At 42.0% G+C, this 15,683-nt stretch overlaps 1 protein-coding gene across 4 annotated transcripts in view; it reads left to right on the top strand.

The window, feature by feature from the left end:
• The window catches only part of LOC144590853 (talin-1), a 214,388-nt gene extending 201,889 nt beyond the window's left edge, over positions 1–12,499 (top strand). For all 4 annotated transcript variants that reach the window (XM_078395257.1, XM_078395318.1, XM_078395370.1 and 1 more), the window contains 6 exons: positions 931–1,055; positions 5,573–5,698; positions 6,448–6,510; positions 7,128–7,310; positions 9,585–9,713; positions 10,937–12,499. In XM_078395257.1, the coding sequence (XP_078251383.1) occupies positions 931–1,055; positions 5,573–5,698; positions 6,448–6,510; positions 7,128–7,310; positions 9,585–9,713; positions 10,937–11,068 (758 nt within the window). In that variant the 3' untranslated portion in view covers positions 11,069–12,499. The remainder of the gene's footprint in view (positions 1–930; positions 1,056–5,572; positions 5,699–6,447; positions 6,511–7,127; positions 7,311–9,584; positions 9,714–10,936) is intronic.
• Positions 12,500–15,683: the final 3,184 nt, after the last annotated feature.

Consider the following 15,683-nt stretch of genomic DNA (forward strand, 5'->3'; position numbering starts at 1 on the left):
GCCGATGACTTTTCTACAACACATATTAATCTTTTGTAGCCTTTCAATTTCATTCTATTTAATTTCATAAACATTGTTTGACATAAAATAGCCTTTTGTTAATATCATTAGATTGAACGCATTTGTAATGATATTATTAATTTTTAAGAAAATAATTTGTCACAAATGGTAATACTTTTTGATGCAAATTTTGTTTTAGAAGTGTGAGATAGAAAATGGGTTGGGTCAAATTTCTGGGTTTTCCAAATATGTGATTGCATCTTGTGACTTGAATCCCTCCTAAAACTTCCTTTAATCAGGTCATAAATATCTTGCCGTTCCAGATATGCTGTTAAACTCCCCCTTTCACTCCTTGTTTGCTCCTTCCATGTGTTTAACTAATACGTGATGAAAGCCAATTCTGAAACTCAGATCTGCAGGAGTTCCGTGAATCAACATCTCTGTTTTGCTCTGTATCATTGTGAGACTTTTAGGACAGTACTCCAGGCTTAGAAACTGGGGGTGGGGGATGGCACTGTTGTGTACCCAGCCTCTCCTTAGCAGAGTTCAGTGAATGTTAAGAAGTTGGGATGCATATTAGAAAGCATGGGAGTGCTGAAAACAGAGTGAGGCGCTTGCCCTCCATTTAACAATATTCAACAATTTGATAGTTAACAACTTGACTGAGGCAGTCAATTTCAAGCTCTGAAACAGTTTCTGAAATCAGAAACGATATTGCTGGCCAAGCTGTACTTTGTCCGGTGAAAATGTTAGAAAACAAATACAACACGAGTTAGAGTTGTTTTCGGACATAAAATACCTTTATTGCCAATCTCTGCTAATATTATTAAGCCCACATGGAGGTATATTTTGTGCATGTTATAAAGTGCTTAAAGGCTTTTTTTTTAAATGGTCATGATTGATTGCTTTCTGATGTAACCTTTATTTTAGGAACAGAATGGGTGGATCCCGAAGACCCAACGGTTATTGCTGAGAACGAGCTGCTGAGAGCTGCTGCAGCTATTGAGGCAGCTGCCAAGAAACTAGAACAACTGCAGCCAAGAGCTAAGCCTAAGGTGATAAAATACACCCACAGAAGGGCATTAAAATTCTCTGCGTCTGCTCCTGGATTTACATACTTGGCAAAAATGGAATAATAATTTCACTTCCTATTAATTATCCTGTTAGAAGTCATGTTACTCGACCAGATGTTTTAAGTTGAGATGTACTTTTAAAAATTTCACATAAACCATCTTTGATTATCTTCCCTTTGCATGTTAGCTGACTTCACCTGCGTCAATGAAGCTATGTTGACCTTGACACGATAGATTAGGGAAGGGAGAATTTGCAGAATCTGATGGACAAAGATGAATCCATTGCACAAAGATGAAAGTATGCATGTGAATGAATGGGGACAGGACTGGACCTGTGTATTGCCCCTATGCTTAGCTCACTGCTGCTTGCCATTGAGGGTTGCATATTGGTAACGCAGAATTGCAGGCAGCCCCAGACGATGATCTGTAACTGAAATCCTTTAAACCAGGAATTTTCAGGCAAGTGAGAGGAGATGAAGAATGCAATAGCTAATCATGCTGGGTGCCAAGTTGTTTACATTGTGGTGCTCAGAAAGCTTGGTAATTTTCAGCGATTCTCTAATTATCGTACTATTTTTAAAACATACCTTTGACTCATTATTGACATAGATGCACCTCTAAGTGGGTTGACACAATGGGGAAATATGCCCAAGAGATCTGTGAAATGCCCATACATACCTACCTCACAGCAACAGATTAGCTTACTGCATGGAAATACACATTTTCTAGGTGTTTTGTTTGGTTATTGAAAAATACACATTATGGATTTTGCTCTCCTTGCCGATGGAGAAGTTCCTGTCCTAAAGTAGCCGACTGGTTTTGCAGACAAATTTACAGATGTGCAATAACCATGACTCCTTCAGACTACATACCATTTTAATTCAGAAATGTATAGGCAGATGACTTGATTGTGAAATGTATCATAGATGAAGAAAAACCTGTACTTTTCTGTAGATTACTCATGTGCAATTGCTGCAAGGCAAAATCAATAGTAACAGAAGAGGGGCCACGTGAATAAGCGAGTTCAGTATTTCGACTGAGCATGCGCAGGTCATAGGTCGCAAGGGCTAAGCATTCTCGCCGGCTGATCTGCTGCGTGTATACAGACCTGCGTTTCATCCGTGTTTTCCAGTTTTGCTTCGTAAAGGTAAGAAAATACTGCTGTAAAAATATTAATTAGGTGTATTTATGGTTAATTTGTCCTCCGGTAGACACAAAATGCTGGAGTAACTTACCAGTATAAGAAAATAACTGCAGATGCTGGTACAAATCGAAGGTATTTATTCACAAAATGCTGGAGTAACTCAGCAGGTCAGGCAGCATCTCGGGAGAGAAGGAATGGGTGACGTTTCGGGTCTCGAAACGTCACCCATTCCTTCTCTCCCGAGATGCTGCCTGACCTGCTGAGTTACTCCAGCATTTTGGGAGTAATTTACCAAACAGGCAGCATCTCTGGAGAGAAGGAATGGCTGTACTCTCCTATGTTCAAAATGTCAGCATATGAATTGACAAGGCACAACGGGCTACGGACCAAGTGATTGATTTGGAAAAAAATTGGTACTTCATCGTTGGCATGAAGGGTCTGCCTGTTACCGAGAAACATGGAGAGAGAGAGATATGCAATGCGGGACACAGAGCATCACTCCAACAGCCCATCAAACAGAATACACGTTAGAGGCAGGAAACATGTTCCCAATGTTGGGGGAGTCCAGAACCAGGGGCCACAGTTTAAGAATAAGGGGTAGACCATTTAGAACGGAGATGAGGAAAAACATTTTCAGTCAGAGAGTTGTGAATCTGTGGAATTCTCTGCCTCAGAAGGCAGTGGAGGCCAATTCTCTGAATGCATTCAAGAGAGAGCTGGATAGAGCTCTTAAGGATAGCGGAGTCAGGGGGTATGGGGAGAAGGCAGGAACGGGGTACTGATTGAGAATGATCAGCCATGATCACATTGAATGGCGGTGCTGGCTCGAAGGGCCGAATGGCCTCCTCCTGCACCTATTGTCTATTGTCCATTGTCTAAGACACACAGAATCAGACGCCGATTGGCAGACACAGAAATCCGCGGTCAGACCGAGAGTGATACGATTGGTGTGAGAGTGGCAAAGAGCGTGAGATGGCTGGAGAACGAATGGAAGAAGAAGAAACAGCGAGAGGGAAACAGACTCAAGTAGACGGGCATTGGATAGGTAAGCTTCATCTGAATGGAGCCGGGTCATAACACCAGGAGTGTATTATTCTGCAAGTCCAACTTCCCTGAACTGGTGCAGGGAGGACAGGGGACGAGGAATGTGAGGATGTGACCCCGGAGGGCAGCACAGACAAAGGATAGGGATGTCGCTGGGCTGGAGTAGCCCATGGGCCAGGCGCAGAATGTGTGCCGAAGATTGCCAGCGCACACATGGGCCAGCTACAAGCCGGTTCGCCGAGCGTTGGTGTGCAAGAGCCGAGTGGCATCTGCAGAACGAAGCCCGTAGCCTCAGACAGATCAGCGGCGACACGTGCAACTTACTTGGGATAGCAACGGCAGCAAGAGCGGGGTAGAAAATTCTCCGGAACTCTACCAGCTGCATGCCTCAGATTCTTCTCCGCAGTCGCTCCCAGAATGACACCACTCTATTCCAGAGCTCCTGTTTCTAGAGAAAAGCAAGCCTCAGGAGAGATTTTAGATTTAGAGATACAGCGCGGAAACAGGCCCTTCGGCCCACCGGGTCCGCGCCACCCAGCGATCCCCGCACATTAACACTATCCGACACACACTAGGGATAATTTTTACATTTACCCAGTCAATTAACCTACATACCTGTACGTCTTTGGAGTGTGGGAGGAAACCGAAGATCTCGGAGAAAACCCACGCAGGTCACGGGGAGAACGTACAAACTCCGTACAGACTGCACCCGTAATCGGGATCGAACCTGAGTCTCCGGCGCTGCATTCGCTGTATGGCAGCAACTCTACCACTGCGCGGATTGCATAACTCAGACCCTAGAGGAAGGGTCTCGACCTGAAACGTAAGAGTGGTCCCCGGGACAGGCGGGGTCATTTCTTCCTCTTCCATTTGTTCTCCGGCCATCTCACGCTCTTTGCCACTCTCACACCAATCGTATCACTCTCGGTCTGACCGTGGATTTTTGTGTCTGCCGATCGGCGTCTGATTCTGTGCGTCTTCCGTTTGGTGGGCTGTTGGAGCGATGCTCTGTGTCCCGCATGGCGTATCTCTCTCTCCATGTTTCTCGGTAACAAGCAGACCCTTCATGCCAACGATGAAGTACCAATTTATTCCAAATCCATCACTTGGTCCGTAGCCTGTCGTGTCTTCTCAATTCATATGCTGACATTTCAAAGGTAGAAGCGTACAGTCATTCCTTCTCTCCAGAGATGCTGCCTGTCCCCGGTAAGTTACTCCAGCATTCTGCGCCTTCCGGAGTACAAATTAACCATAAATACACCTAATTAATATCTTTAAAGCAGTATTTTCTTACCTCTACGATGCAAAACTGGAAAATATGGATGAACCGCAGGTCTGTGTACACACAGCAGATCAGCCGGCGAGAATGCTTCGCCCTTGGGACCTATGACCGGCGAATGCTCAGTCGAAATACCGAACTCGCTTATTCCCTGGAACGAATGCCCAAGCTTACACTGGACATATGTGATTGAGATTAGTTAATTCTGGCCAGATTAATTTGCATTGGTTTTTCACAGTCTCTGAATTGAGGGGGTGGGGGGGGTCATACCATAAAATACTTCTACCCAATGGAAAGGTTTTTATGAACTTTGAGAAATTTAAGCATGAATACTTTAGTTTTATTTTTTTTAATCCGTATCGTAGACACAACCAAAATTTGCAAAAGTAATATCTGGAATTGTACAGGTGGAATTATTTTCACGGATAATGCAAACATTTTTTTTTTAAATGTTACACTTGACTGAACACTTAGTGATTTCTATTTAAAATTCTGGATCATGCATGTATTTTTTAACCATGACTTCAAAAACTTTCTATTTGAATTATGTTATTTTGAAACTTCGGCAGATCTTTAGTTTCTATTTTGTAACAAAATTATTTATGGCACAATGAATATTTTGATTAGCACTATACAAATATTGTACAGGCGACTGTCTGATATGTTTGCTATATTAAGTTGTTATCTAAAACTCAACTATATATCAAACATATTTGTATAGTTTCTTGTCCTTCCAGCATTTTAAAAGGTAATACAAACATACTTCAATGATTCATTAATGATTCTTCTGTTTTTAATTCCATATCTGATAATGCAAGTTTTAGTGACATAAAGCAATTTATATCTTGTACTCTTTTAGATGGACAATAGGTTTAAAAATATTTCTACATTATTTGTCATCAATTCTTTAAACTCTTCATTATATTTAAAGACGTGTAAATTTTATGTTTAGCGATTTTAGTCAATTTAAATTGCTAATATTTTCAATAATTTTACATTCATATTTAATCTAAAAAATATATAATCCAACAGCAAGCAGACGAAAGCCTTAACTTTGAAGAACAGATCCTGGAGGCAGCCAAATCTATTGCTGCAGCAACCAGTGCCCTTGTGAAAGCTGCCTCAGCTGCTCAGAGGGAGCTTGTCGCTCAAGGCAAGGTAAAGAGTAACCTGACATCAGTTTATTTTGCATGTTATTTTGAGTGTGCTCTTTTAGCAAAAATAACCTAATTATATTTAAATTGTGTGTGTGTGTGTATGATCCTATTGTCAGCATTAGAAACAGAAAATAGGTGCAGGAGTAGGCCATTCAGCCCTTGTGTACTTGTGCCACGTGCATAATGGGGTTTTATTCACGCACCCCCTATTGGACCGACCATCGGTCGAGGTATTGGTACAATGAAGAATTGCAACAATTGAATGCTAAATAATTGCCAAACTCCCTTGTGTTTTTCGCCTCCTGTTTGGGGAAAAACAAGCTTTTTTTCCCAATTGGTATCCTTCTAAATTCATTAAGTTTAGTTTAGAGTTTAGAGATACAGCGCGGAAACAGACCCTTTCGGCCCACTGGGTCCGCGCCGACCAGCGATCCCTGCACATTAACACTATCCTATACCCACTCGGGACAATTTTTAACGTTTACGAAGCCAATTAACCTACATACCTGTATGTCTTTGGAGTGTGGGAGGAAACTGAAGATCTCTGAGAAAACCCACGCAGGTCACGGGGAGAACGTACAAACTCCGTACAGGCAGCACCCTTAGTCGGGATCAAACCTGGGTCTCCGGCGCTGTATTCGCTGTAAGGCAGCAACTCTACTACTGTGCCGTCTTAACTTAACTTGGCTTAAACTTTTTTTTAAAATCCTGTAATGTACATGTTCAATTAAATTTGTTTTTGTTTTGTAGGTTGGAACTGTGCCAGCAAATGCAGCAGATGATGGGCAGTGGTCCCATGGCCTCATTTCAGCAGTAAGTACTGTGCTTTAGGGTGCTGTCGGATGTTCCCACTAAAAAAACAAAATGTGCTCAGTTATTAAATGCTTTGCATTGTTTAGAAACTGGTAACATTTGCTTTTCCCTTTGGAAGATGTTCTTAGTTTGAAAATACATGCAGCTTACTTCCAAACCTGTCAGATAAACAATGGGGTGGGGGGGGGGGCAGGAGGAACAATTGAACCCATTGGAAGTTGTAGCATTGTGCTTTACAATTCCATTGCTGCCATTAACATTTAGTTAAAGCTTGAAATATAAAAATGCATCTCCCCACAGGTATTGTTGAAAAAGGTACGTTCAATCCTATGAGACCTAATATCATTTCTATTATAAATTGCACTGGTGTACAAATAACTTTGCTTCTTTACGCCTTTCAAAAGTATAAAGAAAATGGATAATTTTGTAGAGTGTAATTCTAATGAAATTGCCAAACAATATGTTAACTTTAAGTGTGAGGTATTAAAGGAATTTCAGAGGATTTTGAAATCTTTGTGTCATTTAAGTAAACAGAGGACTCTATTTGAATCTTGACCCGTGTTGTAATATTGTTGCTTCAAGCTTTAGGCTCACAAGTAATGTTGCTGTTTTAACAGGCCCGAATGGTTGCTGCTGCCACAAGCAGCCTGTGTGAAGCAGCCAATGCTGCCGTCCAAGGTCATGCCAGTGAAGAGAAGCTCATCTCTTCAGCCAAACAGGTGGCAGCATCCACAGCTCAGCTGTTGGTGGCCTGCAAGGTGAAAGCAGATCAGGATTCAGAGGCCATGAAGAGACTTCAGGTATGAAAATTGAGGTGTTTTTTTGTTGTTGTCGTGAATACAATTCATACCATTTTAAAAATTAACCTGCACAAGTAGCGGTGTGTACATAAATTCTATCAATGACCAAGATTACATGGTGCTGTCAAGCATTTTAACAATTTCAGTCATTCAACATACATTCCTCCTTTATCTATGGAGAGATTCTTACAGTTAAAAATATCTACTATCGCACTGAAATGATGTAAATCACTGGAATTCAATGACAATGTACATCCTGATCCTTCAATTAGCAAAACCCTAAAAAAATATATACACAACCAGAAAAAAACATCCAATGCCAGTTCTATTGCATAGAGACTTTTCTCATTTAATTAATATTCTCTGAATTAGAGTTGAGAATAATTTGCTGTACTTATTGGGCAGTCACTGGGGATTGATAATGACTTCCTCCACCCTGGTTTTGTGGGTTCTTAGACGACAGATGAGGTGTCTGGGAGCCTCTTCCTTGGACAGGAAAGTGTGCAGTTTCTGAGGTGGTGTGTACCTCCTGCTGTTTACAAGGGGCTTTTGTGTGACCCTGATGCATGGATTTGATCCTCAGCATCATCCCAGATGCTCTTTCTCCACTTTGATTATTCCTGGGTCAGGCATTCCCCATGAGTCAGTGGACGTGGTGTATTTTTTTCCCAGATAGGTTTTGAAAGCATCTTTGAATCTTTTTCCATGATGGAGTTCGGAAGGATCTTGTATCATGTAGACAAACAGCGTGGGCTGCCCAATGGAGCACTGCTTGGTTAGCGATTCATTGCTGGAGATATTGGTTGATACACCAATATTGGTTGATAGACCAAAATAGACCACATAGCAGGTAGCTGCAGGTACTGGGAAGATACTACCAAAATAATTCTTCAAATAATTCTCCATTGCTGGAGATATTGGTTGATAGACCAATATTGGTTGATAGACCAAAATAGACCACATAGCAGGTACCTGTAGGTACTGGGAAGATACTACCAAAATAATTCTTCAAATTCACTGGAAGGATAAATGAAAAAAATGTTAATGTCGTCATTAACATTTTTTTTCATTTATCCTTCCAGTGAATTTGAAGAATTATTTTGGTAGTATCTTCCCAGTACCTGCAGGTACCTGCTATGTGGTCTATTTTACAGAGACATGGCTCACCCCTGCCTAACCCGATTGTGCCATTCAACCTGGGAGCTCTCAGTCTACCGGATGGACTGTACGTCATCCTTGAGGGTGAAGAGTTCAGCTTTCTAATTAGCTCTGCACGGTGCTCGGATGAGGATGTCCTGGTGAGCTCCTGCTCCCCAGAACCTGAATATCCTAAGTGAAGTATCGTCCCGACTACCTGCCGTGGGAATTAACTTTGGCTATCCGTCCCCAGGCCAATGCTACGTTTGCACTTGAAGAACTCCACACTGTCACCAATGGCCTTGACGTGAAGTACCCTGAGGCCATGTTCATAATGGATGGGGACTTCAAACAGGCCAACCGTGAGCTTGTTGCCAAAATACTATCAGCGTGTTTCCTATCCAACCAGAGGCCCAAACACACTCGATCACTACTACACAACCACCAATAATGCATGCCTCTCCAGACTTTGGCAAATCTGATCACCTATGTCGTATTTACAATCAGAAACTGAAGTGGGAGGAGACAGTACAGAAAACCGTGCAATGCTGGACCGAGGAAACAGATGAGATCTTTGTGACTACTTGGAGTTGGTGGACTGATCCATTTTCTGGTTGACCGTGCGATTGCTGTCACAGGCTTCATCAGCGTGTGCGTAGAGGAATGTGTACCAAAGAAGATAATGAGTGTGTTCCCCGACTGGAAACCATGGATGATCTGTGTGATCCACTCCCATGTGAAGTCCAACTCTGCCACATTCAAGTCCAATGATCTCAAGCGGTATAAGAAATCTATCTATGATCTTGGCAGAGCCATAAGAGTGCCAAGAAGGAATTCCACACCAAGCAGGAGTCTCGAGGCAATGACACAGATACCGATAGATTGTGGCAAGGCTTGCAAGCTATAACTGACTACAAAGCGAAGGCAGGCTAGCATATTGAATACACACAGCATAATATAAAGATCAACTCTGGTTGTCTCTAAGATTGCACTTTAGTTTTATTGCCACATTTGTTTCATCCTATATTTAATATTCAGGAGCATAATTCTAGAACAACATAGCTCTCCCAACCTTGTCTGCTGGACAAGTCCTAACTCCATGTTAATGTTGACTTCGGGTGTGCTTTTCTTTTGCAGATTGCAGGTAACGCTGTGAAGAGGGCATCTGACAATCTTGTGAAAGCGGCGCAGAAGGCCGCAGCATTCAATGATCACGAAGAGCAAAATATTGTCGTCAAGAGCAAGATGGTTGGTGGTATTGCTCAGGTGAGTGAATGGATTGAGATGGAGATGGTAATAAATATTGCTGGGCTAATAAGCTAAAGGATGTTCATTAAAATCTCAAAAAAGGAATTTGGTCAAGTTAAAGCTAAAAATTAATATGAGAAAAAATTGCCCATAAAGCTGCTTGAACATCCCCGCACAATGAGGAACGTACAGGAACGTCTGGTGTAAATGAAGGTCGTTGCTGGAAATCGGAACAAAAAATAATGTAAACACTCGGCAGGTCAGGCAGCATCTGTGGAAAGAGGAGCAGTCAATGTTAATGTTTCTCTTTCCACGGTCGCTACCTGTCCTGCTGAGTGCAACATTTGTGGCACAGTGCTGCAGTGGTCGAGTTACAGCGCCAAAGACCCTAATTCGATCCTGGCTCTGGGTGCTGCCAGTACGGAGTTTCCACGTTTTCCCTGTGACTGCATGAGGTTTCTCCAGGTGCTCCGGTTTTCTACCACATTCCGTAGATGTGCAGGGTTGTAGGTTAATTGGCCTCTGTAAATTGTCCCTAGTGTGTAGGATAGGACTAGTGCAGGGGTGGCCAAACCGCGGCTCGCGAGCTACATGCGGCTCTTTGACCTTTAATATGCGGCTCTTGGAAATATGTTGGCTGAGCTCCTTTTTTCATCACAGTTAATATAAAAGGTAAATAAATAAAAAATTCAAGCTTTATAATTATTTACTGGGTATGAATTGAGACCCCATTGGCATAAAACGTAAGTTTAATGTTCATGGTTAGTAAAAATATTTAAGTTCATGTCTTGCGGCTCTTTTGTTCATGTCTTGAGGCTCTCAAACATCTGAACTTTATCGTATGTGGCTCTTACATTAAGCAAGTTTGGCCACCCCTGGACTAGTGTATGGGCGGCTGTTGGTTGGCGTGGGCTGCTGGGCCTGTTTCCTTGCTGTATCTCGAAACTAAACTATTTTTGGGAAATCTGCCCTTGACTAGGCATTCAGTCTAAGAACAAGTGATTAAGGATAGACTCAAAATGCTGGAGTAACTCAGCGGGACAGGCAGCATCTCTGGAGAGAAGGAATGGGTGACGTTTTGGGTCGAGACCCTTCAGACTGCGTCTATGGAATACTTTATTGTCACATGTGACAAGGCACAGTGAAATTCTTTGCCTGCATACCCAATGTATACCCAATGTGTTGTGGCCGCACTATATTCCTGTTACTTTGGAGATTACATCTATTTGTTTGCTTTACAGATTATTGCAGCCCAGGAGGAAATGCTACGAAAGGAGAGAGAACTTGAAGATGCTCGTAAGAAGCTTGCAATCATCCGTCAGCAACAGTATAGATTCCTTCCCTCAGAACTTTGTGACACAGATGATAATTAACTGCAGTCTAGCTAAAATAGCTAACTGCTGATCCTGGCCATGCATCTAGTTTATTAATCAACAGCAAAAGATCTAATCCAGATAAATACGTGGGCAGATTTTTTTAATGTTCATGCAATAGCTTGTTTGTAATTCCCCAAAAGGTGCAATAGGCGATCCATTTCCTGAGGTTTTTCTGCATTTAATAAATCTGTATTAATTCACATTCAACATATGTTTCACCTTGAGCATTGAAGGGAATGATTAATGTCTGCATGTTATGTATACGATAATAAGATAAATGAAATGTGTGGTTGCAGTATTGATTACAGTGAAAAATTTGCTGTAAATCCTTATGTATGATATTTTTCTAAAGTTTATGAAAGCCAGGAAGTAGGGAGATATATTTGATAATTCCAAAGAAAATGCACAAGATCTGTGCCTCCCAACAGAATGGTGTAAAGCCAATGCAACCAGTGAGTTACAGCAGCAATGAAACATGCTGAAGTGTGTGTCCACGTTCATTAATTCTAGATTTCAGAGGCTAAATGATACATATTAACAAAATTCCATCATGGAAAAAAATGCTCCATACAACAGCAGCAGCAATGTTGCCTTAAATCAGGTCAGGAATACTATTTTTTGGGGGGGGAATTAGTGTTACTTTCTAACTTTTTTCTATTTTTTAACCAGATGTACATGAATAATGCAGTATTTCAGCAGGGTGCCTTTAATATCAGAATGTGTTTAATCTCTCTTTGGCCTGTAAGACTGCTGTGTTTCCAGTAAAGAGAAAAATAACTTTTTTAAAAAGAATTCAGAGTTTAAAATGCAAGTTTTTGCTTTGAAAATATTGTAAGGTATTGCCTATAATTTTTATTCTATTTGGCTTTGACTAAGATAACTAAATTGCAAATTCAGTGAGAATTCAGTGACCAGTTCAGCATTTAACCAAAAAAATTATTTTACGTAATATATTACCAATCAGCTTTGGGTTATTGGTCTCCTCTTACTAAATAAAGCCTTACTATTTTCTTGCATTTGGCATAATACATTCAGGGGCTTACATCCATGCCTTAAATAAGAGCTTTTAAATCACAACAGCAGAGGGTAATTTGTGCACATCTTTCATATGGAATTTGTCTTAGAATTGTTTGCATCCTCTAATGGGAATTTCACACAATTGTAATATTTTTATCAAGAACTTTATTATGCCACCGGAAACACAAATGTTTTAAGGCCTTTCCCAGAGCTTTTGAAATGGTAAATTATCAGCTATCTTGCATAATTGCCTCACATTAACATTTATCCTGCAAATTTGTTACTTAAACTCTTTTGCCTTTAAATATCACTTTATTTTCATACAATATGCTTCTAATATTAACATTTAATGAATACCAACTTTCCAATACAATTTGGAAGATTACTTGTGTTTTTATTTTATGGTTTGTTTGGTGAATAAAGTTGTTTTTTTTGTACTCGCGCATCAAATTTTATTTTCGTTTCACTTTCTTCAGCACAAGTTGGCAAATCTCAGTGAACAGTAGCGGGATCTGTGCATGTATAAAAACAGGATGTCTATTATAGAATCAGACAATTGTAAGAGCACAGGACGTACCCTTTTAACTAATCAGTCTTTTTAAAGAATTCAAGAGGGTGACATTCCCTTGTTTTATCTCGTAATATCTATCCGCTTCAGTTTCTAAAGCTGCAATTGAATCTTCGTCTCAAGCATTTAAGAGGTATTTTCAAAATCATAATAAGATTGGCATTTAAGAGACTCTTGGGTAGGCACATGGAAGTGCAGGGAATAGAGAAATATGGATCATGTACGGGCAAATGAGATCAGTTTAACGGCATCATGTTCAGCACAATCGCTGTGGGCCGAAGGGCCCTTTCCTGCGCTGTAGTGTTCTATGTAAGATAAGAAATGGGAACATGAATAGTTCTTATATTCCATAGAGCCTGCTGAGAAAGGGTCCCAACCCAGAGCTCCCTCCACAGATCCTGACTGAGTTTCTCCAGCAAGTTTTCCGCTCAACATTCCACGATCTGCAGACTCTTGTTTTTCTCTCATCCTAGCTCTTGTTAATTTAGACAATAGACAATAGGTGCAGGAGTAGGCCATTCAGCCCTTCGAGCCAGCACCGCCATTCAATGCGATCATGGCTGATCGCTCTCAATCAGTACCCCGTTCCTGCCTTCTCCCCATACCCCCTCACTCCGCTATCCTTAAGAGCTCTATCCAGCTCTCTCTTGAAAGCATCCAACGAACTGGCCTCCACTGCCTTCTGAGGCAGAGAATTCCACACCTTCACCACCCTCTGACTGAAAAAGTTCTTCCTCATCTCCGTTCTAAATGGCCTACCCCTTATTCTTAAACTGTGGCCCCTTGTTCTGGACTCCCCCAACATTGGGACAATGTTAGACTATCATGGAACATCCCTTTAACAAAGGTGCAGTACCTGGCAATCCCATTACCCAGTCCTCATAGATTTCAGGAAGCAAGGCGGAATACATGCCGCAATCTGCATCAATGGTGCGGAGGTGGTAATGGTTGAGAGATTTAGATTCCTTGGCATAAATATTACTGACGGTCTATCATGCACCAACCAAATTGAAGCCACAGCCAGGAAGGCACACCACCACCTACAGAGTCATACAGCGTGGAAACAGGCCCCTCGGCCCAACTAGCCTGTGCCGGCCAACAATTAAGCCAAACCCAATTGCAATAGGTAGAGCAAAGGGAAAGATGAGTGCAGAATATAGTTTTCAGCATTGTAGCAGAACAGCTCCAGAGAGAAAAAGCCCTATCCACACTCATCCCACATGCCTGCGCTTGATCTATAACCCTCTGAACCTATCCTATCCATGTACCTGTCAATTACCTCCTCTGGCAGCTCATTCCATAGTTCCTGATAAGACTGAGGAACTTCAGGATGTCTCCAGTGACTCTTCCAAACTTTGACAGATGTACAGCATATTGTCAGGTTGCATCACAGCGTGGTTAGGGAACAGCTCTGCCCAAAGATTACAAAAAATTGCAGTGAGTTGTGGATATGGCCTAGTTGATCACACAGACCAAACTCCCCACCGCTGACTCCATCTTCACTTCAGCAAAGCAGCTAACATAATCAAAGACTTGTTCCATCCCGGTCATTCCTCTTCCTCTCCATTCACATCAGGCAGACGATACAGAAGCTTGAAAGTGTGCACTGGAAGAACTTCTACCTCTCTGTTGTCAGGCTGCTGAACGGTCTTTCTGTAAACTTGGGTATAGTCCAATTCTCTACATTACAGAGATTGGATTTTCTTGCTGGAGCTGTTGTGCTATAATGCTGACAACTATGTCCTGCACTCATCTTTCCCGTTGCTCTACCCATTGCTATTGAGTTTGGCTTAATTGTAGTTATGTATAGTATATTTGATTTGATTGAACAGCGTGCAAAACACTGTTTACCCATCAGTTGTAGTTTGAGGATAGTTTATTGTCATGTGTACTGAGGTACAGTGAAAAGCTTTCGTTGCGTGCTAACCAGTCAGCGGAAAGACAATACATGATTACAATCGAGCCATTCACAATGTACTGATGCATGATAAGGGAATAATATTTTGTGCAAGATAAAGCCAATAAAGTTTAATCAAAAATAGTCCGAGGGTCACCAATGTGTAGTTCAGGACAGCTCTCTGGCTGTGGTAGGATGATTTAGTTGCCTGATAACAGCTGAGAAGAAACTGTCCCTGAATCTGCAGGTGTGCTTTCTTTTGCACTTCTATACTTTTTGCCCAATGGATGAGAGTGTGGCCAGGGTGCGATGTTTTCTTTTTTTTAATCAAAAATATTTATTCACATATTAAAATAATATATACAGTACAATAAAACCAAAACAGAAACCCACCACCATAATACAAGACACACAATAAACTATTATACAACTATCTCACAATCCTTGTCAATGATCCATTCAGCTACCCTGCGGTGCCCAGTGGTCCCGGAAATCCCCCAGGGTGCCCGTGGACAGCGCGTAGTCCCTCTCTAACCCCACCCGGGCGTGGACGTAACCCCGGAAAAGGGGCAGGCCCTCTTCCGCCTGGCGCCGTGACTCGTTGATGACCAGCTTGGCCAGGCCCATGAGCAACCCAACAAGGACTTCTTCAGCCCAACCCTCTCCCCTACGCACAGGGTGTCCAAAGATGAGGGTGGTGGGTGAGAAGTGCAGCCAGAAGGCAAGGAGCAGCCCCTTTAGATATTGGAACAGGGGCTGCAACCTCACACACTCCATGTACACGTGGTACACAGACTCTTCCAGGCCGCAAAAGTGGCAGGCGGCTGCTGGCCAGTCTGCGAACAGCGAGAGAAACAGGTTGCGGGGGACTCCTCGGTGTAACACCCTCCACCCTCATGAACTGCCCTCTCCATCGACGTTTTTAAGTCCAGGCTCAAAACCTATTTCTATTCCCTAGCATTTGAGGCCTTCTGAGGGGGCGCTGTAAACTGTTTATGTATGTGTTGTTAGGTTTGTGTGCTATTGTATGTTCTTTTTTAGTACCTGCACTGATGTACAGCACTTTGGTCAACGCGGGTTGTTTAAGTGTGCTATACACTTAAGACGGCAACCAGGTTCCAGATTCTCAG

This window comes from Rhinoraja longicauda, chromosome 1, assembly GCF_053455715.1.
Source record: "Rhinoraja longicauda isolate Sanriku21f chromosome 1, sRhiLon1.1, whole genome shotgun sequence".
NCBI classification, from domain to species: domain Eukaryota; kingdom Metazoa; phylum Chordata; class Chondrichthyes; order Rajiformes; family Arhynchobatidae; genus Rhinoraja; species Rhinoraja longicauda.